Below are 19,093 nucleotides of genomic sequence, written 5' to 3' on the forward strand. Positions count from 1 at the left end.
TCCTGATGGTGCCTCCCAAGGCTTCCTAATCTGGTCTCCATTTACCCCTCCATGTCACGCCTCTGTTCCAAACTGCTGAGCTTCTCCAGCCAGTTTAGGCACCACCTCTGAGCCTTTGCTGTTTCCATGACCTTCCCCGAAACGAATAACTCCTTCGCCCCCCTCCCGCTAAAAGACCCACAGATTCCCGGGCCTCTAAGCGCCCCATTTCGCCCCACTCTGTCCTCGGACGCGCTCACTGCGCCCGCGCCACTGTCGCCGCCCCGCGCGCCTCTGCCGTTTGCCGCCCGCGGCGCTTTCCCCTCCGCGGTTCCTCCCCGAGCCGCCCCCAGCGCCCACGATTCCGCGGCTCCGCCGACCAGGGGCCGCGCAGACCGGGAACTCGCCAGGCGCGTAGTCCCCTGCGAGGCCTGGGGGCCGGCGAGGCAGCAGAGGCGGGATGGGCCTGAGCCCGGGCGCCCGGGGGAAGTACGCGCCCCGCCTCCCTAGGATTCCCCCACCCCGCCCCAAACCCGCCTCGCGAACCGCCGGTACCGGGCGCAAGGACCAGCAGCCTGCGCCCAGACGTTCAACTGTGCCCCACTCAGGTCAGCCCCGAGAATGGGGGCCCTTTCCGCAATTGTCCTTCAGCTCCCAGCGGGCCGTTACCCTCAAAGCTCCTTTTCTTAGACATTTGGTGATTGTGTTGTCTGTTAGCCATCGTGATGGAACGTTTCAGAACGACCGCTTGTTATAAAGCTAATCGAAGCGAGCCAGGCAGCCACTCCCTCATTCCTGCCGTATTTTATATGGAGGTGAGGCAGTGGTGGCAGCTCCGGAGGGTGGCGTTAAGACCAGCTCTCGCTCTGCAGAGGTTCCTCCCATCTGGCTTAGGACAGAGGCGAGGCGCCCTCTTCATGCTCTCCCCGATTCCGTCCCCACGAATTCCAAAGTCTCTCTTTGGCAGAGGAACTGAACCCGCTCCAGCACCTAGTTCCACAACCCTCTCCATTCATCCCAAGGTTTCCTGAGGCCTAACCAGGAGCCGGGCACGATGCTGGACTAGAGCTCTGAGCCCACTCTCCGTAGCGGTCAAGGTGCTTGCTCGAACTCTCCTTTCACAGGTCTAAATAGCATTTCTCCCCTTGAATTAGAAGAATCCGTGGGATCCGCAGCGTTGGTCCAGCTCCCAGCCAAGCAGCCTAGGCCGGGCACATTAGAACAGGGCAGAAGCATCCAGCAAGGGTAAGAAGATTGTAAGGATGAGGTCTTTGGGTGGAAGAAGTCTTTTGAAGAACTGACTTGGAATGCAGTTCTGTAAAGCAAACCCAGAGGTGGTTTTTGTGTGAACCAGCCAGCTGCTACCCAGCAAGGGAAAGGCTGGTGTGATCCTGGGTGATAACAGATTATACTGGGCTTGGGACCTGTTGGCCACAGGCACGCCTTGCAGCTGTTTCTAGCCACAAGGCCCTTGTCTAGACCCCAGAGAAATGAATGGCTTTAGCAGGAGGCTTACAATATTGTCCTTGGTCTCACTAATCAATGAACAATGAGTCAGCCTTTGGCAGATTTCCTGAATTCACTTTCATTAACAACATGATGGTTGCTGCTTTAAAAAATTCCGAGGGGCTGACATTTTGGAGAGGAGCTATAGTGAAAATGAGGGGTGTCCCATCTGCCCCGTACACTATTTTTTTCTGGAGAAGAGTTTAAAGCATGGGAAAAGGTAAAGAAAAAGCCATTTCTGAGCTGGTGGTATACCAGCTGTTTACATGTGCTGTCTCTTTTCCCTCTCATAACACCTCTGTGAGACATATCTTCATCTCTATTTTAAAGATAATCAAGCTGAGGGTCAGACATTAATTTACTAGCTCAAGGTGGGACAGCAATCATGAGAGCTAGGATTCAAACCTAGATCTTTTGGCTTTGAAGTATTTTACTCTACTGTATTTTACTCTACTTTACCTTCATTTAATATGCTTAAAAGCCTATTCTTGCCTTTTGTTTCTGTCCCCTCCTGTAACATTTTGTTTCAAGGGAGAAATATACTGATTTCATTCATATTACTTGCAGTTACAGTGTTGTGGCTTATCAAGCTTTCTTAGAAATCTGGAGCTAATTATTGGAAGAAGGAGCTCTAGAGTTCAAGGGGTTTGCCTCTGGGCAGTAGGGCTGGGATGAGAAGGGAAAGAAGGAAGGCTCCTTGCATTTCATTATAAATTCTTATGTACTGGTTCCTTAACGACAACAACAACAACAACAACCACAACCATGTGCAAGTATCACTTTGACAAACATTAAAAAGAGATTATTAGCAAATTAAAAAATAATAAAAAACCCCAAAACTGCTTCTTGCTATCATTAGCATTTAAACAATTGTCAGAAAACCGGCCAACAGCAGTTCTTCTGGGCTCACAGAAACAAGTTCTAATGGGTTCACAGACACAAGCTTGGGGGGAAATATTCCCTACAATCTCCAAACCGAAAGGCATCTTAAAAATCACACATCTGTAATACAGATTTTCTAATAATTGTGAAATAGTGATATTTGTTAACTATGTGATTACAAAATCATTCAGGGAGAAGCCTGTAGTTAGCTTGGAGACCACACTCAGCCAGAAAGCAGACTGGAGTTCAATTCCCAAGCCTGAGAATAAAGGCAAGTTAATAAAGCAAGCAGCTGAGGTAGGTATAACAAGAATTCTCAAAGTGACTATCTTTAACCTCCTGGCAACTTCTCTACATATTGTATTTTACTTTGTTTCCAGGGGTGTCCAATCTTTTGGCTTCCCTGAGCCACATCGGAAGAAGAAGAAACACCTTGGGCCACACATAAAATACACTAACACTGACGATAGCTGTTAAGCTTAAAACACACACACACACACACACACACACACACAAATGTCATAATGTTTTAATAAAGTTTACAAATTTGTGTTGGGCCACATTCAAAGCTGTCCTGGGCTGTATGTGGCCTGTGGGCTGCAGGTTGGACAAGCTTGGTTTAGACAGTCTAATAAATATCCTGATTTGGGATGTTAGTTATGCTTTGTTTTAAAGCAATTTTATTGAGATGTAATTAACATATAGTAAACTCCACATATCTAAAATATACAATTTGATACATTTGGCATATGTATATGCCAGGGAAATGTACAATTTGATACACTTTGACATCTATATATATATCCTGTGAAATCTTCACCACAATCAAGAAAATGAATAATCTCTATCATTTACAAAAGTTTCTTTGTACCTTTTGTAATCCCTCTCTCTTCCCACACCACTCCTATCCCCAGGCAACAACTGATACGCTTTTTGTCACCATAGATTTGTTTGCATTTTGAGAGATTTATATGTAATCATATTGTATGTGCACTTTGTCTGTCTCCTTCAGGTAACTATTTTGGATGACATCCGTGTTGTTGCTTTTTATCAACAGTTCATTCCTTTTTATTACTGAGCAGTATTTCATTGCATGGATATGCTACTCTTGTTTATCTGTGCATCTGTTGATTGAGCATTTAAGTTGTTTCTAGTTTTTGACTATCACAATCTGCTTGGACATTTATGTACAAGTCTTTGTGCAGACTGTGTATTTTTTCCTCTTGGGTGACTATGTAGGAATGAAATGGCTAGGTCATGTGGTAGATGTATATTTAACTTACTGTTTTCCTTAATTTTTTTTTTCTTTTTTGGGGCTCTCCAAGCCTGCTAGACAAATTCTAAAAGACCTCTAACCTTAACTTACTGTTTTCCACAGTGGTTGTATCATTTTACCTTCCTACTGGCAGTATATAAGAGTTCCAGTTCATCAGCATTTGGCATGGTCAAAATCTTCTAAATTTGAGCTATTTTAATAGATGTGTTGGTATCTCATTGTGGTTTTCATTTGCATTTTCCTAATGACTAATAATGTTAAACATCTTTTCATGTGTATATTTGCCATCCATATATATAATCTTTGGTGAAGTGTTCAAATCTTTTGCCCATTTTTTCCTATTGGTTTGTACGTTTTGAGAGTTCTCCAGAAGTTCTCTATACAAGTACGACATCAGATAAATACTTTATGATATTTTCTCTCCATCTGTAGCTTGTCTCTTCAGAACAGGTTCTTGAATTTTGATGAAGTCCAATGTATCAGCTTTTCCTTTTATAAAAAGGAAATGTAATGAAATACTGCTCAGTAATAAACAGGAATGAACTATTGATAAAAAGCAACAACATTGATGTCACTCAAAATAGTTATAAGAAGGAGACAAAGAAGTGGACATACAATATGATTTCACATAAATCTCTATTTATGAATAGTGCCTTTCATGTCATATCTAAGAAACCTTTGCCTAGGTCACAAAGATTTTCTCCTGTTTTCTTTTAGATATTTTATAGTTTTATTTTTTACATTTACATATTTGATACATCTTTATTTGTACTTTTATTTCAATAGTTTTGGGGGAACAGGTGGTGTTTGGTTGCATGGAAAAGTTCTTTAGTGGTGATTTCTGAGATTTTAGTGCATCCATCACCTGAGCAGTGTACACTGTACTCAGTGCGTGGTCTTTTATCCCTCACCCCACTCCTACCCTTCCCTTCCGAGTCCCTAAAGTCAATTACATCATTCTTATGCCTTTGTGCCCTCATAGCTTAGCCCCCACTTATAAGTGAGAACATATGATTTTTTGGTTTTCCGTTCCTGAGTTACTTCACTTAGAATAATGGTCTCCAGTTCTATCCAGGTTGCTGTGAATGCCGTTGTTTCATTCCTTTTTATGGCTGAGTAGTATTCCATGGTGTGTGTGTGTGTGTGTGTGTGTATACATACCACATTTTCTTTGTCCACTCATTTGTTGATGGTCATTTAGGCTGGTTCCATATTTTTGCAGTTGTGAATTGTGCTGCTATACACATGGATGTGCAAGTGTCTTTTTCATACAATGACTTCTTTTCCTCTGGTTAGATACCCCAGTAGTGGGATCAAATTGTTGTTCTACTTTTAGTTCTTTAAGGACTCTTCATAGTGTTTTCCATAGTGATTGTACCAGTTTACATCCCCACCAGCAGTGTAAGTGTTCCCTTTTCACCACATCTATGCCAACACATATTATTTTTTGATTTTTAAGTTATGGCCAGTCTTGCAGGAGTAAGGTGGTATTATTGCATTGTGGTTTTGATTTACATTTCTCTGATAATTAGTGATGTTGAGCAGTTTTTAAAATATGTTTGTTGGCCATTTATATATCTTCTTTTGAGAATTGCCTGTTCATGTCCTTTGCCCACTTTTTGATGGGATTGTTTGTTTTTTTCCTTGCTGATTTGCTTGAGTTCCTTGCAGATTCTGGATATTAGTCCTTTGTTGGATGCATAGTTTGTGAATATTCTCTCACACTCTGTGGGTTGTCCGTTTACTCAGCTGATTGTTCTTTTGCTGTGCAGAAGCTTTTGGGTTTAATTAGGTCCCATCTATTTATATTTGTTTCCATTACATTTGCTTTTGGGTTCTTGATTATGAATTCTTTTTCTATGCTAATGTCTAGAAGGGTTTTTCTGATGTTATCTTCTAGAATTTTTATGGTTTCATATCTTAGATTTAAATCTCTGATCCGTCTTGAGTTGAATTTTATAGAAGGTGAGAGTTGAGGATCCAGCTTTATTCTTCTACATGTGGCTTGCCAATTATCCCGGCATTTTTTGTTGAATAGGATGTCCTTTTCTACTTTATGTTTTTGTTTGCTTTGTTGAAAACAGTTGGCTGTATTTTGCTTTATTTCTGGCTTCCATATTCTGTTACATTGGTCTACATGCCTGTTTTTATACCAGTACCATGCTGTTTTGGTAACTATAGCCTTGCTGTGTAGTTCAAAGTCAGGTAATGTGACGCCTCAAGATTTGTTCTTTTTGCTTAGTCTTGCTTTGGCTATGTGGGCTCTTTTTTGGTTCCATACTAATTTTAGGGTTGTTTTATTCTAGTTCTGTGAATAGGTATTTTGATGGGAATTACACTAAATTTGTAGATTGCTTTTGGCAGTATGGTCATTTTCACGATATTGATTCTACCCATCCATGAGCGCGAGATGTGTTTCCATTTGTTTGTGTCATCTGTGATTTCTTTCGGCAGTGTTTTGTTTTCCTTGTAGAGATCTTTCATGTCTTTGGTTAGGTATATTACTAAGTATTTTTTTTTTTTTTTTACAGCTGTTGTAGAAGGGGTTGAGTTCTTGATTTGATTCTCAGCTTAGTCATTGTTGGTGTACAGCAGGGCTACTGGATTTGTGTACAATAATTTTGTATCCTGAAACTTTGCTAAATTGATTTACCAGTTCTAGGACTTTTTGGATTAGGCTTTAGGGTTTTCTAGGTATATGATCATATCAGCAAACAGCAACAGTTTGACTTCCTTTTTACTGATTTGGATGCCCTTTATTTCTTTCTCTTGTCTGATTGTGCTGGCTAGGACTTCCAGTACTATATCGAATAAATGTGGTGAAAGTGGGCATCCTTGTCTTGTTCTAATTATCAGGGGGAATGCTTTCAACTTTTCCCCAATCAGTATAATGTTGGCTGTGGGTTTGTCATAGATGTCTTTTATTGCCTTGAGGTATGTCCCTTTTATGCTGATTTTGTTGAGGTTTTTAATCATAAAGGGATGCTGGATCTTGCCAATGCTATTTCTGTGGCTATTGAGATGATTATGTGATTTTTGTTTTTAATGCTGTTTGTGTGATGTATCACATTTATTGACTTGTATATATTAAACCATCCCTGCATCCCTGCTATAAAACCCACTTGATCATGGTGGATTATCTTTTTGATATGCTTTTGATTCAGTTAACTAGTATTTTCTTGAGGATTTTTGCATCCGTGTTCATCAGGGATATTGGTCTGTAGTTTTCTTTTTTTGTTATGTCCTTTCCTGGTTTTGGTATTAAGGTGATGCTGGCTTCATAAAACGATTTAAGGAGCATTCCCCCTTTCTCTGTCTTTTGGAATAGTTTCAGTAAGATTGGTATCAATGCTTTGAAAGCCTGATAGAATTCAACTGTGAATCTGTCTGGTTCTGGACTTTTTTGTTGTTGTTGGCATTTTTAAAAATTACTGTTTCAATCTTGCTGCTTGTTATCATCTGTTCAGAGTTTCTATTTCTTCCTGATTTAATATAGGAGGATTGCATATTTCCAGGAATTTATCCATCTCCTCTAGATTTTCTAGTTTGTGTGTGTGAATGATCTTTTGTATTTCTGTGGTATCAGTTTTAATATCTCGCATGTCTTTTCTAATTGAATTTATTTGGATTTCTTCTCTTTTCTTGGTTAATCTCACTAATGGTCTATCAATTTTGTTTATCTTTTCAAAGAACCAGCTTTGTGTTTCATTTATCTTTTGTGTGTGTTTTTGTTTTTTGTTTTTGTTTTTTTTTGGCTTCAATTTCATTTAGTTCTGCTCTGATCTTGGTTATTTCTTTTCCTCTGCTGATTTAGGTTTAGTTTATTCTTGTTTCTCTAGTTCCTTGTGGTGTAACTTTAGAGGTTTTTTTTGTTTTTTTGTTTTGATGTAGGCATTTAATGCTATGAACTTTCCTCTTAGCACCACTTTTGCTGTGTCACTGAGCTTTTGATAAGTTGTGTCACTATTATTGTTCAGTTCAAAGAATTTTTAAATTTCCATCTTGATTTCATTGTTGACCAAATATCATTGAGGAGTAGATGACTTAATTTCCATGTATTTGTATAGTTTTGAGGGTTCCTTTTCAGAGTTAATTTCTAATTTTATTCTACTGTGGTCTGAGAGGGTACTTGATATATTTTTGATTTTCTTAAATTTATTGAAACTTGTTTTGTGGCCTATCAAATGGTCTATCTTGGAGAATGTTCCGTGTGCTGATGAAAAGAATGTATATTTTGCAGTTGTTGGGTGGAATGTTCTGTAAATATCTGTTAAGTTTATTTGCTCTGGGTATAGTTTAAGTCCGTTGTTTCTTTGTTGACATTCTGTCTTGATGACCTGTCTAGTGCTGTCAGTGGAGTACTGAAGTCCCCCGCTATTACTGTGTTGCCATCTATCTCATTTCTTAGGTGTAGTAATAATTGGTTTATACATTTGGGAGCTCTTGTGTTAGGTGCATATATTTAGGATTGTGATCTTTTCCTGCTGGACTGATCTTTTTATTATGACATAATGTCCCTCTTGATCTTTTTAAACTGTTGTTGTTTTAAGGTCTGTTTTGTCTTATATAAGAATAGTTACTGTAGCTCACTTTTGGTTTCCATTTGCTTGGAATATCTTTTTCCACCCCTTTTATGTGAGTCCTTATGCATTAGGTGAGTCTCTTAGAGATAGCAGATACTTGGTTGGTGGATTTTAATCGATTCTGCCATTCCGTATCCTTTCAGTGAAACATTTAGGCCATTTACAGTCAATGTTAGTATTGAGATGTGAGGTGCTGTTTTACTCATTGTGCTAGTTGTTGCCTGAATATCTTTTTAAAAAAATTTGTGTTATTGTTTTACAGGCTGTGTGAGATTTAAGGAGGTTCTATTTTGGTGTATTTTGAAGTTTTCTTTCAAGATTTAGAACTCCTTTTATCATTTCTTGTAGTGCTGGCTTAGTTGTGGTGAATTCTGTCAGCATTTGTTTGTCTGAAAAAGACTTTATTTCTCCTTCACTTATGAAGCTTAGTTTTGCTGGATACAAAATTCTTGGCTGATCATTGTTTTGTTTGAAATGGCTAAAGATAGAACCCCAATCCCTTCTGTCTTGTAGGGTTTCTGCTGAGAAATCTGCTGTTAATCTGTTAGGGTTTCCTTTCTAGGTTACCTGATGCTTTTGCCTCACAGCTCATAAGATTCTTTCCTTTGTCTTGATTTTAGATAACGTGATGACTATGTGCCTGGATGATGATCTTTTTGTGATGAATTTCCCAGGTGTTGAGTTTCCTGTATTTGGATGTCTAGATCTGTGGTAAGGCCAGGGAAGTTTTTCTCAATTATTCCCTCAAATGTGTTTTCCAAACTTTTAGATTCCTCTTCTTCCTTAGGAACACCAATTATTTTTAGTTTTGGTCATTTAAGATAATCCCAAATTTCTAGGAGGCTTTGTTCATATTTTTGATTATTTTTTTCTTTGTCTTTGTCAGATAGGAGGCCTTACAAAAGAGGAGTTTCTCTAAGTGGGTGCCTGTTTCTGGGAGAAGGGCCAGAGCTGGGTTGCCAGCCTGTGCAGATGTACAGGGAGCTTTGAAATGACCATTTATTCCAAAGGGACAAACAGAATTCAGAAGGTTGATTATTATTAGTATTATTTTTGAGATGGAGTCTTGCTCTGTCACCCAGGCTGGAGTGCAATGGCACACTCTTGGCTCACTGCCACCTCCATCTCCCAGGTTCAAGTGATTCTCCTGCTTCAGCCTCCCCAGTTGCTGGGATTACAGGCATGTGCCACCATGTCTCGCTAATTTTTGTATTTTTAGTAGAGGAGGGGTTTTGCCATATCGGCCAGGCTGGTCTTGAATGCCTGACCTCAGGTGATCCACCTGCTTCGGCGTCCCACAGTGCTGGGATTATAGGCATGAACCACCGCACCCAGCCCAGAAGGTTGATTACTAAGCTATTCAAGGAGATACCAGAGAAAGGTGAAAACCAACTTAAAGAAAACTTTAAAGACAATACAGGATATGGATGAAAAATGCTCCAGAAAAAGTAGATATTACAAATAAAAAATAATCACAACTTATGGAAATGAAAGACACACTTAGAGATATACAAAATGCGTAGGAAATAGAACTGAACAAGTATTAATAAAAGAAAGAGCTTGAAGACAAGGCTTTTGAATTAACCCAATCACATGAAGACAAACGGCAGCAAAATCTTCACCTGGAATTGAAGGTGGCAGCATCAGCTGGGATTGGAGGCAGCTCTGGAACATACTGACAGCTACACTGTGGCTCATGAAGTTAGCAGAACTTCATCAAATGCTGGAGAGATGTTAAAGAAGAAGGGAAGGATGGGACTGTAGAAAAGCCCCCAGTATAACTGCAACCTTGGCTACACCTTAAACTCACCGGAGGAGCTTTTAAAACTCTGGCACCTAGGCTGTACTCCAGACAGATCTGAACTTTTTAAAGCTCCACAGGCGATTTCAATTTGTAACCAAGGCTGAGAATCAATATTCAATATAATCCATTTACAGTGGGAGGAAATTTAACAAGAGAGTGGATAACTGTTAAGTCTCTGTGAATCCCATTTAGTTTTATACCTTACTACCCCATCCAGTGGCAAAATTGCAGATGAGCGAGTATTAAAATGCAAAAGAAAGTATCTAAAATTCCAAAATTCCCTCCTCTTCTCCAATCCCTGAGCCTTCTGTTTTTTGTACCACAAAGCTCGTTCGACATCCTTGATGAACAGAACTTGGGTTTTGTGAGCTTTCTTCTGGCTTAGACTGGCCTCACAATGAACTGGGCTATCTTCTTGCTGTCAGTTTTCCAGGAAACAACAACAAGGATTTAATTGACTGCTTGTTTGTTGTCATTAGAAATGACCTAGTCATGTTGGGTGGGAAGTAACTGGTTATTTGGTTGGTGGGGAAGTGTGTCCAAGGTGGAGGGATGGCCAAGAACAGACTGCATGTTCCTACGAAGAACAGACGTGACTGTCCAGCTGGCTTGGCCGACTCTGCGAGCCCTGCCCTCCACTACATACCGTGGATGGTGGGTGAAAGGCATTGGTTAGGACTCTAAGGTATTGGGGTCTGTGCTCAGGTAGAGTGAGATGGAGTCAGGGGTTGGTTCAAGAGTAACATAACGTGTCAACTGGCTTTCCCTCTGGACTGACTCAGGAAAACCTGTCCCATAATCTTACTGTTACTGCCATTCCTTTCACCCTGATCAATGCCAGAAATAATAGCCTGAGTTGGATTGATTTGAGCTCTGGCACCTGTTCTTCACTTCTTGTTCATCTTTCGTCCATGGGCCTTTCTGTTTTTCTTCCTGACCAGTGTCAGGACTTAGATAGTAATGGTCCTTACGTTACTGTAACAGTGAGGATGGGCCTATGGGCTTTCCTGTCATGTGTGTATAATAGCAGAAATGACCTCAGGTTGGCACATATGTTCATATAAAGAAATTAGGTTAAATAACTTCTCTTCCTCTCTCATTTACCTATGTCTGAAAGGAAAAAATAATCAATCTATGAATCAAAAATCTGTATATACCTAAATTATCAATTAAAGGCAATTTAACTGTTTACCTGCATCTGCACATGCAAATGTTGAATCTGACTTGATTTTTTAAAATAAGCATCAAAATATTTAAACTTCAGACTTTCTTATGAACATTTTAAAACATTGTTCTCTGATCCCTTTGCCATTTATGAAGACAGAGGCATCTGCTTAAAGCAATATATTCTTATTGCTATCTGAATCACAAAGAAAATACTATTTGCTATTGTTCCTTTTTAGTCTTCTCCAAAGGATGAGAAAGATCTCTCCTCCACTTTCCCTTTCTTCACTTACTCTCTTGGCTGCTTTCTGCTCCTCTGTATCCGTCTACATCACTCACATGCTGTCTTCCCAACTCTTAGCTCTCAACCTCTTCTGTATACTACCAGCTTCCGGGTTTTATGGTGGGGGATATCCCTATTGCTCTCCCTGGGCTTATGGCAAAAGAAAATGAAGTCCAGTTTGAAGTCTCCTGCAATATCATGCTGCTTTCTGGGTGAGAAGTCTGGTTTGGGGCGCCCTCTAGTGGATATATGGCTGCCATTACATTTTCCGTTTGAGTAAGGCAGAAGAAAGAGTTGGTTTGTTGGCAGGGGCAAAGGGGTGGTTCTGGTCCTAGCTGGACCATGGACTTGCTGTGGGACTTTAGACAAAGCACTTCCTCTCTCTTGGCCTCAGTTCCTTCCATGAAATATTGTAGTGTATACTGTTTGCTTTGTGCCCACAACAACTCATTCCTGCAGGTGGGCAGGACTTGGGGAATGGCTGAGTGCAGATCTCAGCAAATCCTCTTTTCCCAAAACAGTTATAAAGCTAGACGAAATTGCCAAAGACAGTTATTTAAAGACTGGAAATTTGACCAAAGGCATACAACAAATTGAGAAGGGTTAATTTAAGAAAGTCCATCCGTGGCCTGGTGTGGGTTCACGCCTGTAATCCTAGCACTTTGGGAGGCCGAGGCGGGCAGGTCAGGAGATTGAGACCATCCTGGCTAACACGGTAAAACCCCATCTCTACTAAAAATACAAAAAAATTAGCAGGGTGTGGTGGCGCGAGCTTGTAATCCCAGCTACTCGGGTGGCTGAGGCAGGAGAATCCCTTGAAACCAGAGAGGTGGAGGTTGTAGTGAGCTAAGATCACGCCACTGCACTCCAGCCTGGGTAACAGAGCAAGACTCTGCCTAAAAAAAAAAAAAAAAAAAAAAAAAGTATACTGGTTCTCAGAATTTCAGAAAGAACAGTGGAAGTCTGTAGAGTTTTAGCATTGCCCCCTCACCTCCAGCTGTGTGGTTGTGGTAAGGAAGTTCTTTCCAGGTGGGCGGGGCTTGTGGGAGGGAATGGCAGTGGCAGCAGAGGGTGGTTGATTTTACTTCCATGCCCAGGGATGTTGAAAACAATAGTTATCTCAGTGACAAACAATCATGGAAGACCAAAATTGCAGCTAGCTTGAGGTTGCAGTACTGGTTAGGACAAGCAATAAGCCAACAGGCCAGCCAAAAATTTAACATGGAAATCCAGGTAATGATACAACTAAAGAGGGGTCTTGAAAAGCTACCACATGTATCTAGTGGTCTGAAAGGTATGCATAAGGCTGCATACACATTCACATTCAGGAGAGACTGAAGACTCATAAAAATCCGGAACTTTGAATGAATTCTCCAAGCCACACAGAGATCCACTGACAAAAGGTGAAGCTTTCCTGGCACAAGGTGTGACTCAACCTTTGGCCAGTCACTGGCTGACCATTAAGCTATGCTGATCTAAGCCAGGCTTAAAAACAAGAAACCAGGCGCTGTGGCTCACGCCTGTAATCCCAGCACTTTGGGAGGCTGAGGCAGGTGGATCACAAGGTCAGGAGTTCAAGACCAGCCTGGCCAACGTGGTGAAACCCTGTCTCTACTAAAATACAAAAATTAGTTGGGTGTGGTGGCGGGCACCTGTAATCCAAGCTACTCAGGAGGCTGAAGCAGGGGAATCATTTGAACCTGGGAGGTGGAGGTTGCAGTGAGCCAAGATCATGCCATTGCACTCTGGCCTGGGCGACAGCATGAGACTCTGTCTCAAAAAAAAAAAAAAAAAAAATTAAAAGTAAATAAATAAATAAAAATAAACAAAATAAAAACAAGGAAAAAAAAAAAAAACCCAAAACCTCTAAGCAGATATCTCAGTGGTTACATGCTGTGAGAGAAACAGACATCACAGAATCAGTCCAGGTAGGTCACTAAACAAACAACAAACAAACAAGCAAACAGCAACATCCATCAGCCCTGGTTAGGTGGGGAAGGAGATCAGAACCCACAGTTACTATATGTTACCTAGAATATCCAGTTTTTCAACAACAAATTATGAGACATGCAAAGAAACAGGATAGAGTGACCCCCCCACACAAAAACAGTCAACAGAGACTCTTTCCTAGTGGGCCTACATGTTGAATGTAGCAAATACTTCTCAACAGCTATTATGAGTATGTTTAAATAAGTAAATCAAGTTTGAAGAATTAAAGGAAAGTGGAATGACAATAACTGATCAAATATAGAATCTTAATAAAGAGGTAGAAATGATAAAGAAGCACCGAATGAAAATCCTGGGGTTGAAAAATGCAATGGCCAAAATAAAACATTCACTAGAGTGATTTAACAGCAAATTTGAGTTCCTAAAAAGGAAAAAGAATCAGCAAACTCAAAGCTGGATCAACAGCAACTATCTAATATGAAGAGTAGGAGGAAAAATAAAAATAAAAATGAACAGAGCCTCAGAGGCCAGGAGACATCATTGAGCAAACCAGCAAATGTGTAATTGGAGTCCCAGAAAGAGAGAAGATAAAAAGGCAGAAAAAATACCTGTATGAAAGATACCTGAACACTTTCCAAATTTGATATAAAACATTTATACACCCAAGAAGCTCTGTGAATATCTAGACATATCATTCAAACAGATGAAAGCCAAACACGAAGACAGAATCTTGAAAACAACAAGAGAAGAAAAGACTTATTCTATACAAGAGTTGCACAATAAAAAACAACAGTCAACTTTTCATCAGAAGCAATGGAGGCCAGAAGGCAGTGGGATGATGTATTAAAAGTGCTGAAAGAAAAAAACCTGTTAACCAATAATTTTATATCCAGTAATATATCTTACAAAGATGAAGGTGAAATAAAGGTAGTCCTAGATGAATGAAGAATGAGAGAATTTTTGCCTAGCACACTTACCTTAAAAGAAATAGCAAAGAAAATTCTTCCGGTGGAAAGAAAGTCACACCGGATAGCATTCTAAGCCACATGAAATACAAAGCACCAGTAAAGATAATTATATAGGTGATTATATAGAAGAATATAAATATATATTTTATCATTTATGCTGACCAATTTGAAAGGTAATTGAATGAAACTAGTTATAAATCCTATTCTTGGTCTTATAACATGCAATACATAATAAATATAATAGTAATAGCACAAAGGAGAGGGACTGATATGAAGCTATATTAGATCGATGACGCCAGACAGTATCTTAATCAACAGGAAGAAATGGAGAGTGCCAGAAATGGTAAAGTGTAGTTAATATATATGACCATAAGTATATTTTTTCCTTTTTCTCTTAACTAATTTAAAAGACAAAAGTTTATATAAAGCAATATTTGTAACACTGTCTTCGGTTTATAACATATATGGATGTAATATATCTGACAATAATAACATAAAGGAGGGAAGAAGCAATGCAGCTAATTTTAAGTTTCCGTATTTTACAGGAATTAAGTTAGTATTAATCTAAAATAGATAGCAATAAGTCAAGATGCATATTGGAATCTTTAGAGCAACCACAAGGAAACAATTAAAAATGTTATCAAAGAGTTAACAGAGGAATTAAAATGATCATTAGAAAATACGTATTTGATACAAAAAAGAAGGCAAAAGAGGAACAGAGGAACAAAAAAGACGTGAGGTACAGAAGACTGACAGCAGATTATAGTCATAAATCCAATTTTATTAATAGTAACATTAAATGTGAATGAATTAAACACACCGAAAAAAGGCAGAGATCATATGACTTAATAGAACAAGATCCAGTTAAATGCCATTCACAAGAGACACACTTTAGATCTAAAGTCACAAATAGGTTGATGTACACAGTGGCCGTAGCAGGAGTGGTTGTACCAATATCAGACAAAATAGACTTTAAGAGAAGAGATATTCTTGAAAAAAGTGGGGTCATTCTATAATGACAAAAGGTTAATTCATCAGGAAGATATAACAATTATAAACATATACATATCCAACAAAATAATCCCAAAAAGTATGAAGCAAAAACTGATAGAAATAAAGGGATAAATTGGGAATTCAGAAATAATAGTTGGGAAACTTCAATACCCCACTCTCAGTAGTGGATAGAACAACTAGGCAGAAAATCAGTGAGCAGATAGAAGATGTAAGCAGCTCACTGATGTGACTAACTGACATTCATAAAACATTTCACTCAACAACAGAATACATATTCTTCTCCAGCACACATGAATGTTTTCCAGGATAGACCCTCTTCTAGGCCATAAAGTAAGTCTCAGTAAATTTGCAGGGATTAAAATTCTGCAAAATAGGCCGGGCGCGGTGGCTCAAGCCTGTAATCCCAGCACTTTGGGAGGCCGAGATGGGCGGATCACGAGGTCAGGGGATCGAGACCATCCTGGCTAACACCGTGAAACCCCGTCTCTACTAAAAATACAAAAAACTAGCCGGGCGAGGTGGCGGGCGCCTGTAGTCCCAGCTACTGGGGAGGCTGAGGCAGGAGAATGGCGTAAACCCGGGAGGCGGAGCTTGCAGTGAGCTGAGATCCGGCCACTGCACTCCAGCCCGGGCTACAGAGCAAGACTCCGTCTCAAAAAAAAAAAAAAAAAAAAAAATTCTGCAAAATATTTTATTTGATCACATGAAATTAAATTAGAAATTAATAACAAAGTGATATTTTGGGAAATTCACAAATATTTGGAAATTAAACAACATACATCTAAATAATGTCAAAAAAGGAACAAGGAAGTTAGAAAATATTTTGAGCTGAGTGAAAATGAAAACAGAACTTATCAATTTTATGAGACGCAGCTGAAGCACTTAGAGGAAAATTTGTAGCTGCAAATGCCTATATTAGAAAGGAAAAAAAATCTCAAAATCAATAATCTAAGTTCCTACTTTAAGAAACTAGGGAAACAAAGCAAACTAAAACCAAAACAAGCAGAAGTAAGAAAATGATAACTACTGGAGTAGAAATCAATGAAATAGAAAACAGAAATCAATAAAACGAATGAAGCCAAAAGATAGTATTTTGGAAAGGCAAAATAGACAAACTTTTAGCTACACTAACCAAGACAAAAAGAGAGAGCACTCAAATTGCCAAAATTGGGAATGTAAGAGGGGGCTCACTGTCAATCTTATAGACATAAAATGGAATACTGTGAAAAACTGTAAGCAAACAAATTAGACAACTGAGATGAATTGGGTAAGTCCTAGAAAGATACAAATTATAAAACTGGCCAAGAAAAACTAGAAAATCTAAATTGAATTAGTAAATAAAAATCTTTTCACAAAGAAAATCTCATGCCCAGATGGCTTTGCTCAAGAATTCTACCATGCATTTAAATAAGAAAAATTACCAATCTTTCACAAACTCTTTCTGAAAATAGAGGAATGAAATGCTTCCCAACTCATTCTGTGAGGCCAGTATTACCTTGATACCAAAGCCAAGATATCTCAAAAAAAGAAAACTACAAGACTAATATGTCTTATGAATATACATGTAAAAACCCTCAGAATAATGCTAGCAAGCTGAATCCAGCATGTATGTAAAAAGGATTATACACAATGACTAAGATTTATCCCAGAAATGCAAGTTTGGTGTAACATCCCAAAATCAGTTAATGTAATATACCAGGGCGGGGCGCTGTGGCGCATGCCTGTAATCCTCGCACTTTGGGAGGTGGAGGCAGGCAGATCACTTGAGGTCAGGAGTTTGAGACCGGCCTGGTCAACAAGGTGAAACAAACCAAAAAAATTACCCGGGAGTGGTGACACACGCCTGTAGTCCCAGCTACTCGGGAAGCTGAGGCACAAGAAACACTTGAACCCAGGAGGTGGAGATTGCAGTGAGCCAAGATTATGCCACTGCACTCCAGCCTGGGCAACAGAGTGAGACTTCCTCTCAAAAAAAAAAAAAGTAACATACCATGTTAATAAAGGACAAAAATCATATGATCATATCAATACCTCTGGAAAAAGCATTTGACAAAATCTGCCATTCATGATAAAAAACATTCTCTTGACCTCAATTAAAGGGAGTTTCCTCAACCTGAAAAAGGGCACCTATGAAAAATTTGTAACTAACATATTTAATGGTAAGAGACTAGAGCTAGCAAGGCAACGATCCCCACTCTCATCACATGTATTCAATGTATGTAGAAAATCCTAAAGAATCAATCACATACAGGTGTACTTCAGACATATTGTGGGTTTGGTTCTAGACCATCACAATAAAACGAATATTGCAAGAAAGCGAGTCATAACATAAAAGATATGCTTATATTATTCTGTAGCCTATTAAGTTTGCAATAGCATTACATGTAAAAAAGTACATGCTTTAATTAAAAATACTTTATTGCTAAAAAATGCTAGCAAAGCGAGCACATGCTGTTTGAAAAAAGGCACCAATTGACTTATCTGACGCACGGTTGTCACAAACCTTTAACCCGTAAAAAATGAAATTATCTGTGAAGTACAATAAAGCAAAGCACAATAAAATGAGACGTGCCTGTACTTACAAAACTATTAGAATTTTTTTTTTTTTTTGAGACGGAGTCTTGCTCTGTCACCCATGCTGGAGTGCAGTGGTGCAGTGGCACCATCTCAGCTCACTTCCACCTCCACCTCCCAGGTTCAAGCGATTCTCATGCCTGAGCCTCCCAAGTAACTGGGACTACAGGCGTGCACCACCACTCCTGGCTAATTTTTTTTTTTTTTTTTGTATTTTTAGTAGAGATGGGGTTTCACCATGTTGCCCAGACTGGTCTTGAATTCCTTGCCTCAAGTGATCTGTCCACCTTGGCCTCCCAAAGTGCTGGGATTACAGGCATGAGCCACCACACCTGGGCCACAAAACCATCAGAATTAATACATATGTTCAGCAAAGTTGCAGGATGCAAGGTGAATGTGCAAAAATCAATGGAATTTCTGTATATTACAAGTGAACTATCTGAAAATGAAATTAAGAAAATAATTCCATTCATCATAGCATAAAAATCCTCAGGAATAACTTTAACAAAAATGTTAGGCTACAAAACATTGGTAAGGGAGATTGAAGATTTAAGTACACAAAACAAATTCCATGTTTGTGGGTTGCAAAATATCTGTAATCTTAAGGTGGCAGTCTTCACCAAATCGATCAACAGATTAAACACAATCCCTGTCAAAATATTTTTTTTGATATCCATTGATGAAGTGATCCTAAAATTTACATGGAAAGACAAAGGACCTGGGATAGCCAAAGTGATATTGAAAAAGAACAATGTTGGTTAGGTAAAATGTGGTGCCTCCATATAATGGAGTACATGCAGCAAGCATGAGTCTCAGCAGCATTATGCTGCTCATGTAAATTCAGCTTGCTCTCTCTAATGTGTCTGTGTGTGTGGATGTAGGATTATTTACTTAACTGGTGCTTACTGATGGCTGTTTGGGCTGTTTTTTTCTTTCTTTTTTTTTCTTCAGCTTTTAAGTTCTGGGGTACATGTGCAGGATGTGCAGGTTTGTTACAGAGGTAAAATTGTGCTATGGTGGTTCGTGCACAGATCAACCCATCATCTTGGTATTAAGCCCAGCATCCATTCACTATTGTTCCTGATGCTTTCCCTCTTCCAACCCTCACCCCAA

The 19,093-nt window shown here is 39.3% G+C and overlaps 1 protein-coding gene and 1 pseudogene across 5 annotated transcripts in view; one reads left to right on the plus strand and one right to left on the minus strand.

Annotated features, from left to right (window-relative positions):
• The first annotated feature begins 272 nt into the window (after positions 1–272).
• PLAAT5 (phospholipase A and acyltransferase 5) overlaps positions 273–19,093 on the plus strand; it is a 28,361-nt gene continuing 9,540 nt past the window's right edge. For 2 of the 5 annotated variants that reach the window (XR_011610513.1, XM_011720502.2), the window contains exons 1-3: positions 273–587; positions 1,104–1,224; positions 2,559–2,664. Coding sequence is in view for 4 of the 5 variants with exons in the window: in XM_011720502.2 (XP_011718804.1) it covers positions 440–587; positions 1,104–1,224; positions 2,559–2,664 (375 nt within the window). In the remaining variant the exon portion in view is untranslated. The remainder of the gene's footprint in view (positions 588–1,103; positions 1,225–2,558; positions 2,665–19,093) is intronic. The other 3 variants (XM_011720499.2, XM_071074436.1, XM_011720500.2) reach the window with 3 other exon arrangements.
• LOC112424597 (U7 small nuclear RNA) lies at positions 3,679–3,727 on the minus strand (annotated as a pseudogene).

This window comes from Macaca nemestrina, chromosome 12, assembly GCF_043159975.1.
Source record: "Macaca nemestrina isolate mMacNem1 chromosome 12, mMacNem.hap1, whole genome shotgun sequence".
In the NCBI taxonomy this organism is placed as follows: domain Eukaryota; kingdom Metazoa; phylum Chordata; class Mammalia; order Primates; family Cercopithecidae; genus Macaca; species Macaca nemestrina.